The sequence below is a fragment of the Calliphora vicina genome, chromosome 1 (genome assembly GCF_958450345.1).
Source record: "Calliphora vicina chromosome 1, idCalVici1.1, whole genome shotgun sequence".
Lineage (NCBI taxonomy): Eukaryota > Metazoa > Arthropoda > Insecta > Diptera > Calliphoridae > Calliphora > Calliphora vicina.
Genome location: NC_088780.1, coordinates 4,904,088 through 4,919,172, shown reverse-complemented (window position 1 = coordinate 4,919,172; position 15,085 = coordinate 4,904,088). Strand labels below are relative to the sequence as shown.

The window sequence follows — 15,085 nt, the reverse complement described above, 5'->3', positions numbered from 1 at the left end:
AAATACACAAAAAGTTTATTACCATAATAGACAAAGATGTTCAACGATATTCAAAATCATGTATAAGACGAACTCCATGCTTTTCTTGCAACAAAACGTTAGTTTACAATATTTGTTTTTATCATTCGATTTATTAAATATTTTGCAACACCTACGTACGCAGTTAATAACATCACTACATACATATTTTAAGATCATGGCCTTCATCTATTTCAATGTAATCATTATAAATGTCATCCTCAATATCACTTTCAACGACCGTTTCAAAATCACATTCAACTCCACTTTAATCTAGTTAATATTTTGATTATTAATTGCGATTCTTCTAATATTTCGTCAGCTAAATAACAAATATTTTATTCCGTACCTTTTATTTTCATTGGTTCCTATCCTAATTTAAAAATTTTGAAATATTTGTTTTTAGAATTGTAACTTCATGCAGTAATATTTATAGAAGGAGCTATCGGAACACTCATCTACAGTGATCAAAAGTCCCTTTGTCTTTAGCTATTTGTCGAATTTCAGAAACAATACAATTTTTGTGAGTCATTATTACTTATTTAAATTTGAAATTATGAAAAATTTTAAGCAATTTAATAAATTTAAATATATGTATATGAACATTTATTTATGTATAAATTATTCGATTAATCGAACGATCATTAGTCAAATGAATACCCTAGTCACCACTCATGGTGAAGGGTATAAAACCAATATTATTTTATAGGAAATGAAAGATTGTAATTTTTGGAGTATTAGTGACAAATTAGAACCAAATTATTGGATACGCATTAGAAATGATTACAGTATTTTAACAACTTTTTGTAAGTAGTGAAAAATACCGGCTGTGATAATAAAAACTAAAGATACTTGCTATGAAATCAAAATGTTGGCGCTTTTGAAATACTTCCTAATTTAATTAAGAATTTTTGGTTCACAAAATTTTTATTCGAAAAATATTAATCGAATATTTTTTATTTTTCGAAAAAAAAAAATATTTTTTTTAATATCGATTAATCGAATAATTTCTGCTAGTATAAGAAATCTTATCTTGAAAACAATTTTATTACATTAATCGATTATTCGACAAATATTAATCGAATATTTTTCATTCGAAAAAAATATTTTATTTTCATACATCATATCAGATGTTTCCCTTGATAATTTTAAAATTTTATATTAAATCACTGAAATGCAAATGAATTTTGTTTTTTAATATTAGTTTTATTTATTAGTTCATAAAATATTTGAAAGGAACAAGCGACCTATTTGCATACTATGTAGGTTTATAATATAATGAATACAGTTAACATTTCTAAAATCTATGATTAACACTGAAACCATAACCATGACTTTTATGGCCAGTCATAGGACCACTAACATGCTGACTAGCATTAACATGAGCATTTAATGATGTGTTTTGATTAGCAGATGTCCAGAGATTTGCTGTGGCTGTAGCTTCCATAGTTGTCATATTATATTTGGGAGTATGATTAACACCCAAAGAAGCGCCATGGCCATTACTAAAGATAAATAAATTAAAAAATATTAATTTATGAAATATTTCATTCTGTTTTTAAATAATTTACTTACTCATTAACATTGGCAAAAGCTCCTACTGTACCCATTTTGGGTCCACGTTGGTCATTTGCTGCTACATATGCACCCACTGCGGCGTTACGTTGCTCATCACCAATTGTTCGGGTGACATTAAGAACAACATCGTTGCTTCCATCTCGGGGATTAGTGTTTACAGAGCCACCCATATTTGAAGTCATTTTGCTGTATGTATTTAATTAATTTATTTTTTGCTATGTTCTGATAGAATGTCTTGAGAATACTGTTTTCTTTTAGTTCATTCGAATGCATTTTATACCCTTTTTTTTTTGCTAAATTTGTCTGGTTGATATTTGCTTGTTTGCTTCGGTACTTCCCTTGTATTTTATTAATCATTTGTTTTGTTTTATTGTTGTTTAGTGCTCCATATATATTTAATATTTACGATATAAAAATAGTCATGTTATTCCCCTGTATTTATTTGTAAAAGATGTGCTTAATAACTGAATTTGATTTAAATAAAAGCCACCTTAAATAATTTAACAACAATACCTACTAGGTCAATATAAGACAAATTGATAATAAAATCACTTTCTCTTGCAGAAATACAAATGTATTTAAATGTATTTAAAACAGGAAAATTTTGTGCAAAGTTAATTCTTTTCATATTTTGATTAAGATATTTTGATTTAACATATACTTATATACCCTTCACCTTCGTGAGAAGGGTATTTATAAGTTTGTCATTCCGTTTGTAATTTCCACAATATAATTTTCCGACCCTATAAAGTATATATTCTGGGTCCTTATAGATAGCGAAGTCGATTAAGCCATGTCCATCTGTCTGTCTGTTGAAAATAACTTACATACATGATTCATACATCAATATCTCCGGAATTCTTCCGGCTAGCTTGCTATTTAAAATCGAGAAAATCGGTCCACAAATGGTTGAGATATAAGGAAAAACCGGGACAACCTAGATTTTTGGTCTATTTTTGATCTATATCTGGATTATTAAGTCACTAATATAGACAATATGGATATCTGATGATAGATATTTCAAAGACCTTTGCAACGACGTATATAAGACCATAGTAAGTTGGACCTAAAATGGGTCAAAATCGAAAAAAATATTTTTTAAAGTTTTTTTTTTGTTAAATATTAAAAAGAAATTGAAAAAGAAATAAAAAATTTTAAAATTTAAAAAAACAATTCGAAATTTTTTTTTTCCAAAAAAAAATAAAAAAAAATTTGGTTTACCTAAAAATATTTAAAATTTTTATTTTGAAGTATAATTTGGTGAAGGGTAAATAAGATTGGTGAAGGGTAAAAACTATCCAATAATAAGTTTTTGAAAATCCAAACTCTACTTATTAAATTAGCATTTACCCATTATTTGGAAAAGAACAGTTTTACTGGCTGAGCAGTGTATTTTTTTAGAAATATCAAATTTTTCAATACTTTTTCATTATTTCCCGGATCTAGGTATACGCGTCACCAATTAACTTTATATAAACACTCCAGATAATAACCCAACTGTGCCATTGTCTGCTATTAATACCCCTATCGGAAGTCTATTATTTCTTATTTTTTCAATACTTAAAATAAATTTTGATATCATTAGCTTTTTATTTTTCTTAAGAAAAATATTATCTTTACAGCAATACAAACAAATGTATACAATAAAATAAAAAAGTACCCCAAAGAAATGCATTTAACATGATTGTACATTTATCCGTTCGCCAATAAACATTTTTAATTTATAAGTAAGTACTTCACACCCTTTTCAATATATTTTAGTACATATAATCATGAAGCAAAATGTACAAATGAATAATAATTGCAGTTTTATATTGTATTCAATAACACCTAAACCCCTGAACAGATGGTTTTGAAATTTATAACTTTATTCTATAAATATGAATATCTTTGATTCTGTGTCACAAACAATATGCACTAAGACCGGTAAAGTACCTTTAATAAACAACACAAAATAATTACCGTTACCCCTAAAATACCCTTTCAGCTTAACTATCGTAACCGATAAGCTACCGTTACCGAAATAATTGCAATTACCATTACCGCTAAAAAAAACTTTACCAATATAATCGTAAATACCGTTACCGATATTGAGAGTTATAAATAATTTGAAATCAAAACAAGTAAGAGTGCTATATTCGGCTGTGCCGAATTAGACTTCAAAATTTTAAATATTTTTAGGTAAACAAAATTTAATTTTTTTTCCAGTTGTTTTTTTAATTTTTTGAAAAAAAATTGTTTCGATTGTTATTTAAAATATTAAAAAATTTTTTTTTTAAATTTAAAAAAATTTTTTTTTTTTTAAAATTTTTTTTTTTTAATTTTTTTTTTTTTTAAAAAATTCGGGTTAAAATGTTTTTTCCGATTTTGACCCATTGTAGGTCCAACTTACTATGGTCTTATATACATACGTCGTTGTAAATGTCTTTGAAATATCTATCATTAGATATCCATATTGTCTATATTAATGTCTTAGTAATCCAGATATAGGTCAAAAATCGAAGTTGTCTTGGTTTTTTCCTCATATCTCAGCCATTTGTGGACCGGTTTTGCTGATTTTAAATAGCAAAATTCTCGAAAGCATGTCTGACAGAATTATTGAAGATTTGGATCCCGAAGATATCTGCGGTCTTCAGAAAATTGATTTCAACAGACAGACGGACATGGCTTAATCGACTCCGCTATCTATAAGGATCCAGAATATATATACTTTATAGGGTCGGAAATTAAAAATGTAGAAATTACAAACGGAATGACAAACTTATATATACCCTTCTCACGAAGGTGAAGGGTATAAAAATACAAATTTTGAATTTGAATAATTGAGTTTATTGAAATCTATAGAATTTAAAATATAATAGAATAACAACTTTGTCAACATATTTAAATTGTTGTAAATTTGATCAATAATTCAGGAAGAAATCACTGTTACCGCTAAAATACCGTTACCGATATAATCGTAAATACCGTTACCTTTTTACCGTTTTAAAACGGCCAGCAACACAGCTAGTATTTTATTAAAAAAAGTTTTAATATTTTGCATTTTCACACTAACCCCCAGTAACACGAAGTCTGGTTATGTGTTAGCTAATAGTTAAAGTGACAGTTTTCATACAAAAATAATTTTAACCGACCGTATAACTATTAGTTAACACATAACCAGGCTTCGTGTTAATGGGGGTAAGAAATATATAATTCCTCATATTTAAAAAATGGCAACCATACCCACCTTTAAACATATCTCAGGACAATATAATACACAATATATTGCATATAAATGTTGTGTGGTTTAAACCATAATTTTTAAAAGTGACAGCAATATTGCCCACGTCTTTTTACCTTCTACCTAGTACTCATACTCTTATATTCTTATATCGTTCATAATAAGCCATAATTTTATTAAAAAAGTTCACGTTAACAAACATTTTTCAAATATTCAAAGCAGTCGCTATTTATACACATATAATTTTTTTATTCTAACGATAAACACAAAACCCCGACCTATCTTAAATTTGTATTATTTTGTTGTTTTTTTTTTCTTCTATATTTTAATATGATAATGAGACGCTATCAACACCAAGTATAGTGATTTGTGGGGGGGTGGAGGTGTTTCAAATATGTGTAGAAATACGAATATGTATTGTCACCCATACAGTATGTCGCTCACACTACGTCAGAGTAATTTTTATGATTTTGCCGCAACGTTAAAAAATTCGCATAATGTGGCGCGCACGCACTCGCCATTACATTAGAGGAGAGGCATTCTCAAACTTTTTCTTAAATGTTTATAGGCAATTAGAAGCTTTACCGCACTGCTGTCGGATTATGGATATCATAATCTGAGAACTACATATTATGATATGTAGAATGATTTATCATAAAAATGGTTGTCACAAACATATACATATATGATTGACACAATCATGTGAATCGTAAATTAACCATAGTATGCTTACCACAATCATATAAATAATTACTGTGACTATAATAATTTGAAAAATCGACCGGTTTGGAATATTCGGTTTTTTTTAAATTTTTGTAAAAAATAAAATTTGTCTAACTTATTTTCGTATTGAAAATCGCACGTTGATTAAAAATGTTTGTAAAAAATAAAATTCTCGGCTTTAATTCGTATGGTACCCACTTTCCTTGCATTTGGATGAATCCTACTACTTGCAAACGTTTTGAAATGCTGCTTGAGTAGCTCCCAATGATTTTGCAAGCTCCTGTTGAGTTTGACAAAAATCTTCATGGAGTAATGTCTGAAATTCTTGGTCTTCAAACTTTTTTGGCTGGCCTGGGGGATCTTTGTCTTCCGTGTTAAAATCACCACCTCTGAACCGCAGAGGTAAATGCCGCATTGTTAAGTCATACATGGTAAATAACGGCACTGACTATGTGAAATTTCATTAGGATGTCTCCACTCGTCACGAGTGTTTATATCAGCCCTTTGTTTTATCCCATGTTTGCATTTCAGTCTTATCCTAAGTCTTGTCTTATGTCTTGTCTTATGTCTTGTCTTATGTCTTGTCTTATGTCTTGTCTTATGTCTTGTCTTATGTCTTGTCTTATGTCTTGTCTTATGTCTTGTCTTATGTCTTGTCTTATGTCTTGTCTTATGTCTTGTCTTATGTCTTGTCTTATGTCTTGTCTTATGTCTTGTCTTATGTCTTGTCTTATGTCTTGTCTTATGTCTTGTCTTATGTCTTGTCTTATGTCTTGTCTTATGTCTTGTCGTAAGTAATCCAGGAGCTTCAGCATCATGTTTCAACAGGCTAACCGCATTTTAGCAGCCTTATCCATATAAACTGTGAATGTATTTTAAGGTTAAAACATTTAGGGAACCTCTGCTTTAAATGAATATGCCATGAGTAAAAACGTTTTACAAGCTTTGTGTAATATTTCCTACATATCATCTGTTTTTTTTTTATAAATATTTTGTATCTCCTTAACAAGGAATGAGTGTTTGTTTTTATGAGAATGTCCTGAGATTTTTTTCCATTTTTTTCTAGTTAATTTTTTCCCCTATTATAATAGCAGCTTACCTCAGCAGTTTTTTGTTTGTTTGAAAAAAAAAGGAAAGAAGAATTCATTTAACAAGAATTTTCGTTTTTGCCAGCTTGTTTTATGATAAATTTTTTTCCATTGAGTAGGAGAGGAGTAGGAGATGTATGCATATGATGAAGTATTAGCAAAACATTAGCATTTATTTTTAGTATTTTTTGTTTTTGTACTAAAGTCTATGAGATTTCTTGGCTTTCGACCTTTTTTTCTTCATATGTATGTATTTTGCTTAACACTTCATACAAAATGTTGTTAAGAGCTGAAATGGATGGTAAATGTTGCAAAACTGTGAGTTGAGTAGTGTGTTAATGGCAACATCTGCTGGCTATAAAATCAAAAACAACACAAAATATTTATTGATAAAATAGCAAATACGTGTCGATATTTTCAAATTTATTCCAAACTAATGATTTTTGTTTTACAAACAATCAAATGCTATTATTAACTCTAACCAAGCAACAACATCTGCTCTACTCATATGGATTCACTCGGGTGTTCCTTCCTTCAAAATTGTTGGATAGTTGCTATTAAGTGTAAATTTATGTTTAATTTTTTTTCTTCAGGGTGTTTATTAAGCCTGGTTGTTATTATTTTATTGAAAAGGAATATTTGAGAAAAAATACACATTTGTTTTTTATTAATTTTATTTTTTTTTTGTTTTAAATCCTTTCAATAAAGAAGGATGGTTGAATTTGGTTTGTTATTCTTAAGGGAAGGAGTATTTTTTTGTTGGTATTTTTTTGCTTAACAATTGTCTATGTCTATGCTAACAGCAGCCTTAAGCCATTTTACTTCATCTTGCTATCATAACAAGCTAATATTTTTCTATTTTTGCATTGTTTTCTATTAAGACACCATAACAATTAACCATACTTTTCAAAAATTTCGAAAAAAAAACAAATGCAGGAAAAAATCCAACACTAAAAGACATTCTTCACTCATTGCTAACGACAGTGGTCACTTGTATGATTAAATGTGGAAATAGCTATTTCATTAAATCAAGTCATTAGATGAAGCGGGAAGTTTTGCTTTACATCTTTAATTTGAAAAAAAATGTGACGCCAAATTACGCCGATATTGGTTTCAACGTGCGAGAGATGGTTTATGCGGTGATTTTAACCCGGAAGACAAATATGTCCCAGGCCAGCCAAAAATTGTTGTCTTGACATAAGACAAGACATAAGACAAGACATAAGACAAGACATAAGACAAGACATAAGACAAGACATAAGACAAGACATAAGACAAGACATAAGACAAGACATAAGACAAGACATAAGACAAGACATAAGACAAGACATAAGACAAGACATAAGACAAGACATAAGACAAGACATAAGACAAGACATAAGACAAGACATAAGACAAGACATAAGACAAGACATAAGACAAGACATAAGACAAGACATAAGACAAGACATAAGACAAGACATAAGACAAGACATAAGACAAGACATAAGACAAGACATAAGACAAGACATAAGACAAGACATAAGACAAGACATAAGACAAGACATAAGACAAGACATAGACAAGACATAAGACAAGATATAAGACATAGGCTAGACTTAAGATGAGGCAATACGTAGATAAGACTGAAATTCAAACATGGGAGAAAACAAAGGGCTGATATAAGAGACCACACTCGTAACGATTGGAGATCTCCTAACGAAATTTCACATAGTTAGTGCCGTCATTTACCATGTAGTAATAGGTGTATGACTTAATAATGTGGGATTTACAATAGGTAGGTTTGTGCTGTTCAGAAGTGGTGATTTTAACACGGCCAGCCAAGAAAAGTTTGAAGACCAAGAATTGACAAAGGCTAATGCCCTTGCAAAATCATTGGTAGCTACTCAAGCAGCAATTTCAAAACGTTTGCGAGCAGCAGGAATCATCCAAAATATGGCATAACAGACAGTTTCCGTAGATAGTTTAAGTGGCAATTAACATTGGCTCTTCGTTAGATTACCTGGGATATGTAAAGTATCCAATCAGCATAACAAAGGAAACATAAGTGACCCATAAAATATGTATAATTTAATAGCAGACCAAGTAAATTTCAAATAGTTTTTTTCCCACTGTACCGTATCAATTCCCTGTTACATTTCCGACCATTAGTATACCCGGATGAAAATGTCTACATAAATTTGTTGTTTCTTTTTTGGTTGACTAAAGTCTGCTACCACTACAAGATGTTGGAAATATCTCTTCCTTAGAATCGGTCAACATAAGGAAACAGTTTTGTTTTCCTCCATAACATGATGCATGTTATTTTCAAACGGGTAACCACAGCCACAAAAAATTAGAAAAAAAACGTACAACAAACCCGAAATTGTGTTCATGTAACGACAATTGATTGGCTTTTTTTTCGTGTTTGCTTTTATTTGTTTCAATTATTTTTTCACTCTCTTGCCAACCTTAAATTCTTGACAGTACATTATGAGTTGGTGTTTTGTTTTAGACATTTTCGATAATGGTCAACTTTACATGACCATGTCCACAAATGTATTTTTTGTTTTGGGGGTAAATAAGTTTAGCTGTTTGTGTTGAAGTTTTATCCTTCTTGCTCTACAAGAATTTTTATGAAATCCTTCATTGAGTAGCACTACAAACTCAACAATAATTTGTTTAAGTCTTTGTTGGATGAATTGAAAAAAAAATATGTTAAACTGATGGGTTTTTTCATTTGAACTCCCGTTTATTTTTCATTTTGGTCTATAAGAGTTCAATTCATTTCCTTTTTTGCCTTATAAATTTAACACGTGGTTTTGTTAAAAAATATTTCTCAAACATTTTTTTCTGTATTAAAATCAAAAAATTTTTTTTTTTTTTTGTAACTGAAACTTTTTAATTTGTATATTTTTTTTGTTCGCCAATTTGCTTTACCTTTTTGAGAAAGTTATTTGTTATTTTTTTCATATTTATTTTTAAACAAAGAAATTGTTTAAGTTATTAACGTAATTAATTTAACGCCATTCTTGAAAATTTGTGGGAATGCCTTTTTTTTAGCAATTTGTCACAAAAATTAATTATTATGCTAACTTTTTTCTTACTTGGACTGTGTGACTCAGTGACATTTTGACATACGGGAATAAAATGTAGGTACTTTCGACTACTCAATAAAATGTTTTGATAACTCGACACTTTTTAAAGCTCAAAACTTCTTATTTCAAAATTCAGTTGTACTTTTTTTCTTTATTTCCCTTTCTATACCCTTCACCTTCGTGAGAAGAGTGTCAATATCAATCCGGAGCGGTGTCAATAGTAGGGTAAGTACGGATTTTCTTAAACCGAGTACAAAATACTTGATTCAATTGATCTTATTGAAGATTGAATTAATCTTAAAATGAGCTTGTTTCAAGAATTCTGAACTAGATTTAAGCTCGAATTCGTACTTGATGTAGCCAAAGATAGCGGAGTCGATTAAGCCATGTCCATCTGTCTGTTGAAATCAACTTTCCTAAGCCCCCAAATAACATACACTTACACGATTCTTCCGGCTCGGTTGCTATTTAAAAATCGGAAAATCGATCCACAAATGGCTGAGATATAAGGAAAAAACCATGACAACCTCGATTTTTTACCTATATCTGGATTACTAAGTCATTAATATAGATAATATGGATATCTAATGATAGATATTTCAAAGACCTTTGCAACGACGTATGTATATAAGACCATAGTAAGTTGGACCAAAAATGGGTCAAAATCGAAAAAATAATTTTTTAACCCGAATTTTTCTTTTTCACCAACAATTTTTTTTTCGCTAAATATTAAAAAAAAAAAATTAAAAATTTAAAAAAAAAATTTAAAAAAAAAAAATTTTAAAAAATTTTTTTCCAAAAAATTAAAAAAACAACTTTGGAAAAAACAATTTTGTTTACCTAAAAATATTTAAAATTTTTAAGTAAATTTTGAAGTATAATTTGGTGAAGGGTATATAAGACTCGGCACAGCCGAATATAGCTCTCTTACTTGTTAAAATACAACTCTTTCTGGCAACATATGGTTTCCGAGACAAAAGAACTGCTCATCTTTTGAGGCGAAGAACGAATCAAACCAATATCGGATACTCTGTTCCAAAGTGAAGCGTATCGCTCTGCATCGATTGAAACAATTAGTAAAGCGGGAGAGGCAAAACTTCCCAACTATTTCATTTTAAATACTTTTCAACAGGTATTGCAACATGTGGCCGAGCGTTGTCATGATGGAATGTCAATGCTCGCTTCAGACGAATCAGTTGCGTTCAATACAGGTTCCCAGTGATAGTCTAGCCAGATTTCAGCAGCTCATAATAGATAGGACCCTTTTGCTACCACCAAATACAGAGCATTACCTTAGTGCCGATTCGACTACTTGGCCGGTCTTCACATACGTTCCCTTACGCTTCGGGTTATTGTCGGTGCAAAAATGATTTTCTTTTATAGAGATCAAGCATCATTTCGGATATGCAAAATCTTTTTTCAAGGTCTCTCGGCTTCAATTCGTTTGGTACCCAATTTTTCTGCTTTTGGATGAATCCTGCTGCTCGCCAACATTTTGAAATTCCTGCTTGAGTATAACCAAATGATTTTGCAAGCTCTTGTTGAGTTTTACAACAATCTTCAAAGCTCCCAATCTTGGTCTTCAAAGTTTTTTGGCTGGCCTGGGTGATATTTGTTTTCCGTGTCAAAATCACCACATTTGAACCACACAAACCATCTCTATCACGTTGAAACCAATGAAACACATTCACCATAAACTTCGGTGAGCAATCGGTATGCTTCATCTGCACTTTTTTCAATTTAAAGAAGTAAACCAAAACTACCCGCATATGACGATTCGTTGTCACAAAATTAGACATTTTTGAAGCAAAGACAGATATATACCCTTCAAAATGACAGATAAGTTATTAAAAACAAAAACCTCGTTCAAAAGATACGCCATCTATTGTTAATCCCGAATAGTATAATTCCACTTTTAACATTTTCGTGATTTTTTGCTAGTAATTTTTTATCTATTACCAAAGATTCTGAGGACTCTTATTTGAAGGACTCTTACCTATATTATTGCCATATATCGTTAAGCAGTATCACCAATCACTGAATTAACTGTTGACCATAAACTGATGACCCCATTTTTGAGGGCCCACTGATTTCCAGAATTTTTGGAGGCCAATAAAAAAAAAATTGGTCATCAATATCGCCAAACTAAGTATAGAGTTTTACTACCCTTTAGTAGTAGAGTCATGACCGTGTGATTTTTGCACTGTTGCACTGTGTTATTATTTGGTTTAGCTACAAACTTATTACGTCTTATTAAATTTGTTATTTAGGGAGACAAAATATTGTTCGGCTTTTACTAAATGCTTGGAAAAACCATATGAGAGGGATTAAATGTTGAATAAAAACCTATCAAATGTGTAGAAAGGTGTTAAGTTTATCATATCGAAAATTTGTTTCTGGATTTAACCCCCAAAATAGCATATTTATGGTATCTAATACTGAATGGTATTCCTAGGACCAAATTCTGATCAAATTGTATTTCTTAAACTTCCTAATAACAATTTTTCTACAAAAAAAAACTAAAATGATCAAATGTTATCCTATTTTGTTACGTTTTTACCTTTTAAAAACGTGGTTTATTTCCATTAAATAAGCCGGATACTTTTGATTGCAAATAAAAGCAGTTTAGTAGTTTAAAATTTGTAACAAACAACTCTTTATTTATTCAAATGTACAACAACAACAGAATTAAATAGTCACTCAGTGTTTTTATACACGTTTATAAATTCGCAGAAATACACACACACTTTAAAATGTACACTGGCAATGCAGTTGATGTCTTTACTTAACGATGCTGCAACCGCAGTCACTATTTATACACACTGCCATCTTCATGATTGTTCTAGATCATTGGTAGGCAAAAAGAGGCATTTAATTTGTGTGCTCTTTTGGGTAAAAATTAAAATATCCACAACAACATCAAGCAACTGAATGAATTGTGTGTATTTTTACGCTCTATTACGCTCTTTTGTTCACATTCGGGTTGTTTGACGAAAATCATCGTAACCTGAACAATATGAACGCCTACCATGGTTCTAGATTGTTCTTAACGATCAAAACTCGTATATTCGAATTCTAGAGTTTTCGATGTTAATGTTGGCAGCTTAAATATTTAGTGTTGCCATACTTAAAAACAATGCTAATCAACCGCATGCTATCAACATTGTTGATAAGTAGAAGCTTCTACTGATGGACATTTTTATAAACATGATGAATGTTGCAGGCAGTCGTTACAGACCGTTAAATTCAAATCGCTATTGCAAATTCGTAACAATATTTTTCTATACATATTCTGGCGAATTCATTTTATAAAAATAGCCTTTCAAAAATCTACAATAATTTTAATAATTCTTCAGTTAATCTCAGATTTGGGCTTGCAAAAATGTATTTATTCACTTAAGTACCTTTTAAATAATTAAATTTGTTTTAACCTCATAATTACCACAGAAAATCAAGCTACAAACGAACTGGTGGTCAATGGTTTTAATTGAAATTCATTAGATTTTTTTTCAAATCTTAAGAAAACAAAACAAAACAATAGAAGTCACAATACAATCCCAAATATCTGGAAATAATATTCTATTTATTCATGTGTTAATAATAAGGCCCCAAATGTATTTAAACAACAATAAAGCAAAACAAAAAAAAAATAAATTCTTCTTTAAAAATAACGCGACTCCCTCTTACTCTTTACACCTAAACCTACAGAAAAAAAAAGAGACAAAAAAGAAGGTAAAACTTTATGAGTGAGTGAGTGAATTGAATTGAATGGAATGGAATGTGTTTGTTGTATTGTGTAAATTTTGTTATTCAAAATGGTGTCTTTATTTATTTAGTTTTGTTTTTGTTTTCACTGAATAAATGCACTGACAGTTAAATGCAGTCAGGGATTTTTTTTTAGAGATAAAACACTAACAATCCAAATGAAAAAAAAATAATAATAATAAATTTTGACAACTCTGTTTGTATAGAAAGAAAGATAGAATGGAAAAAAAAATTTGCAAAATCAAGACGTTTATTTATTTCCTTATTCTTTTCTTATTCTTATAAAGTTCTCTTATTTCATGTTATTGTTGTGCACGTCTAGCGGAAGTTGATTTTATAACGCATTTATTTAAATTTTAACACTGGCAGCGGCTTTTTGGCCCTTTGTAAATACCAACTTTCCAGTTTCCACCTCTTTGTTTTGGTTTTTTTTTTCTATCTTTGTTAGTTTATGCAAGATGTTGACATTATTCATTCTTTTTTTTTTTTTGTTGAGGGGGGATTTTTCATTTGGCTGAAACTCATTTGGTTTTGAATATTTTTAATTTAGCAGCATAATTAAAGAAAAAGGATATCCGCGATTTTTCATTTTCCAAATCAAAAAAAATAACAGCAGAATATAAAACCTTATCGAATGTATTAAAATTTCAGGGGAAAGAAAGAGGCAACAATTTAGGACAGTTGGTATAATTTGTGACAGAATATAAAGGAATCATTTTGATGTTAGTAAAGGCATTAGTAGGTGGTGAAGCTTCATAAATGTTTACAAAATTTAACCAATTTTCACCTAAAATACCCAATAAGTAAGGTTCCGTTCTTTCTCCTACTCTATTCCTTATTACGACCTTCTACGTCAAACTTCCAAACCTATCTATTCTTTTGCAAATTATGGCAATATTTCTCATTCATATTCATTCAGCTATTAAACAAGCCTGTCGGAGATTGGGACAATTAGGCAAAACATGAATGATTCCCTTAATCGGGACCTTGTGACAAATTCTCTGAATGGGTCGTGCGAATAGTCTCGCTTTCAACCCTCGCAAGACGCAGTGTTGCATGTTGACACAAAAACGAACGACAGATGTCGCTTCATCTGTATTTATGGTTGGTGTAAATATTGTGAAATCAGACGCTCTTGATGTTCTGGGCATGAGAATAAAATAGGTTTTCTGAAAACCATCTGACTACAAAACCTATATCCGACCGAAATTGGAATACAACTCCCATGTATGCTTCAAAGTTTATATTGGAGCTTCTGGACCGAGTACAGGAAGGAGAGAAGGTGATTATTGGTGAAAGTAGGATATATAACTATTTTGAGCACCGACGCAGTTTGGGCTGCATTTTTCCCATAAACAGGGTACTACAATCGAATGTGTTCTAATAAAATTAGGGAACTTGTTCCTGATACCCGCAGATTTGAACATAATACACGTTTTTCATCAAGAACATATCCCTTTGTGGTCGATTAGCCAGTGCATCGCATAACACACTACAGGGAAAATTCGATGTTTAGCCGCACTGTCCCTATGTGGATCTAACTTCCCGTTGAAGTCTTTCCTGTCACTTTTAATTTAGGAAAGTTGTGGCCAGTGGATCGCACAACACACTAC

At 30.5% G+C, this 15,085-nt stretch overlaps 2 protein-coding genes across 2 annotated transcripts in view; one reads left to right on the top strand and one right to left on the bottom strand.

Annotated features, from left to right (window-relative positions):
- LOC135949295 (serine-rich adhesin for platelets) overlaps window positions 1–15,085 on the top strand; it is an 88,161-nt gene that overhangs the window by 10,814 nt on the left and 62,262 nt on the right. The gene's annotated exons all lie outside the window — the stretch shown is intronic.
- LOC135963712 (attacin-A-like) lies at window positions 1,204–1,828 on the bottom strand. Its single transcript, XM_065515669.1, has 2 exons — window positions 1,594–1,828; window positions 1,204–1,523 (listed from the first exon to the last, which is right to left on the bottom strand). Exons 1-2 carry the CDS (start codon window positions 1,776–1,778, stop codon window positions 1,316–1,318), a joined length of 393 nt encoding a protein of 130 aa, XP_065371741.1. The 5' UTR covers window positions 1,779–1,828; the 3' UTR covers window positions 1,204–1,315.

Excerpts from the sequence above, each read along its gene's own strand:
- LOC135963712 (XM_065515669.1), bottom strand. The coding sequence starts at position 1,778 with ATGACTTCAAATATGGGTGGCTCTGTAAACACTAATCCCCGAGATGGA. Across the intron at positions 1,524-1,593 it reads GCTTTTGCCAATGTTAATGA|TAATGGCCATGGCGCTTCTT; the intron begins GTAAGTAAATTA and ends ATTTATCTTTAG.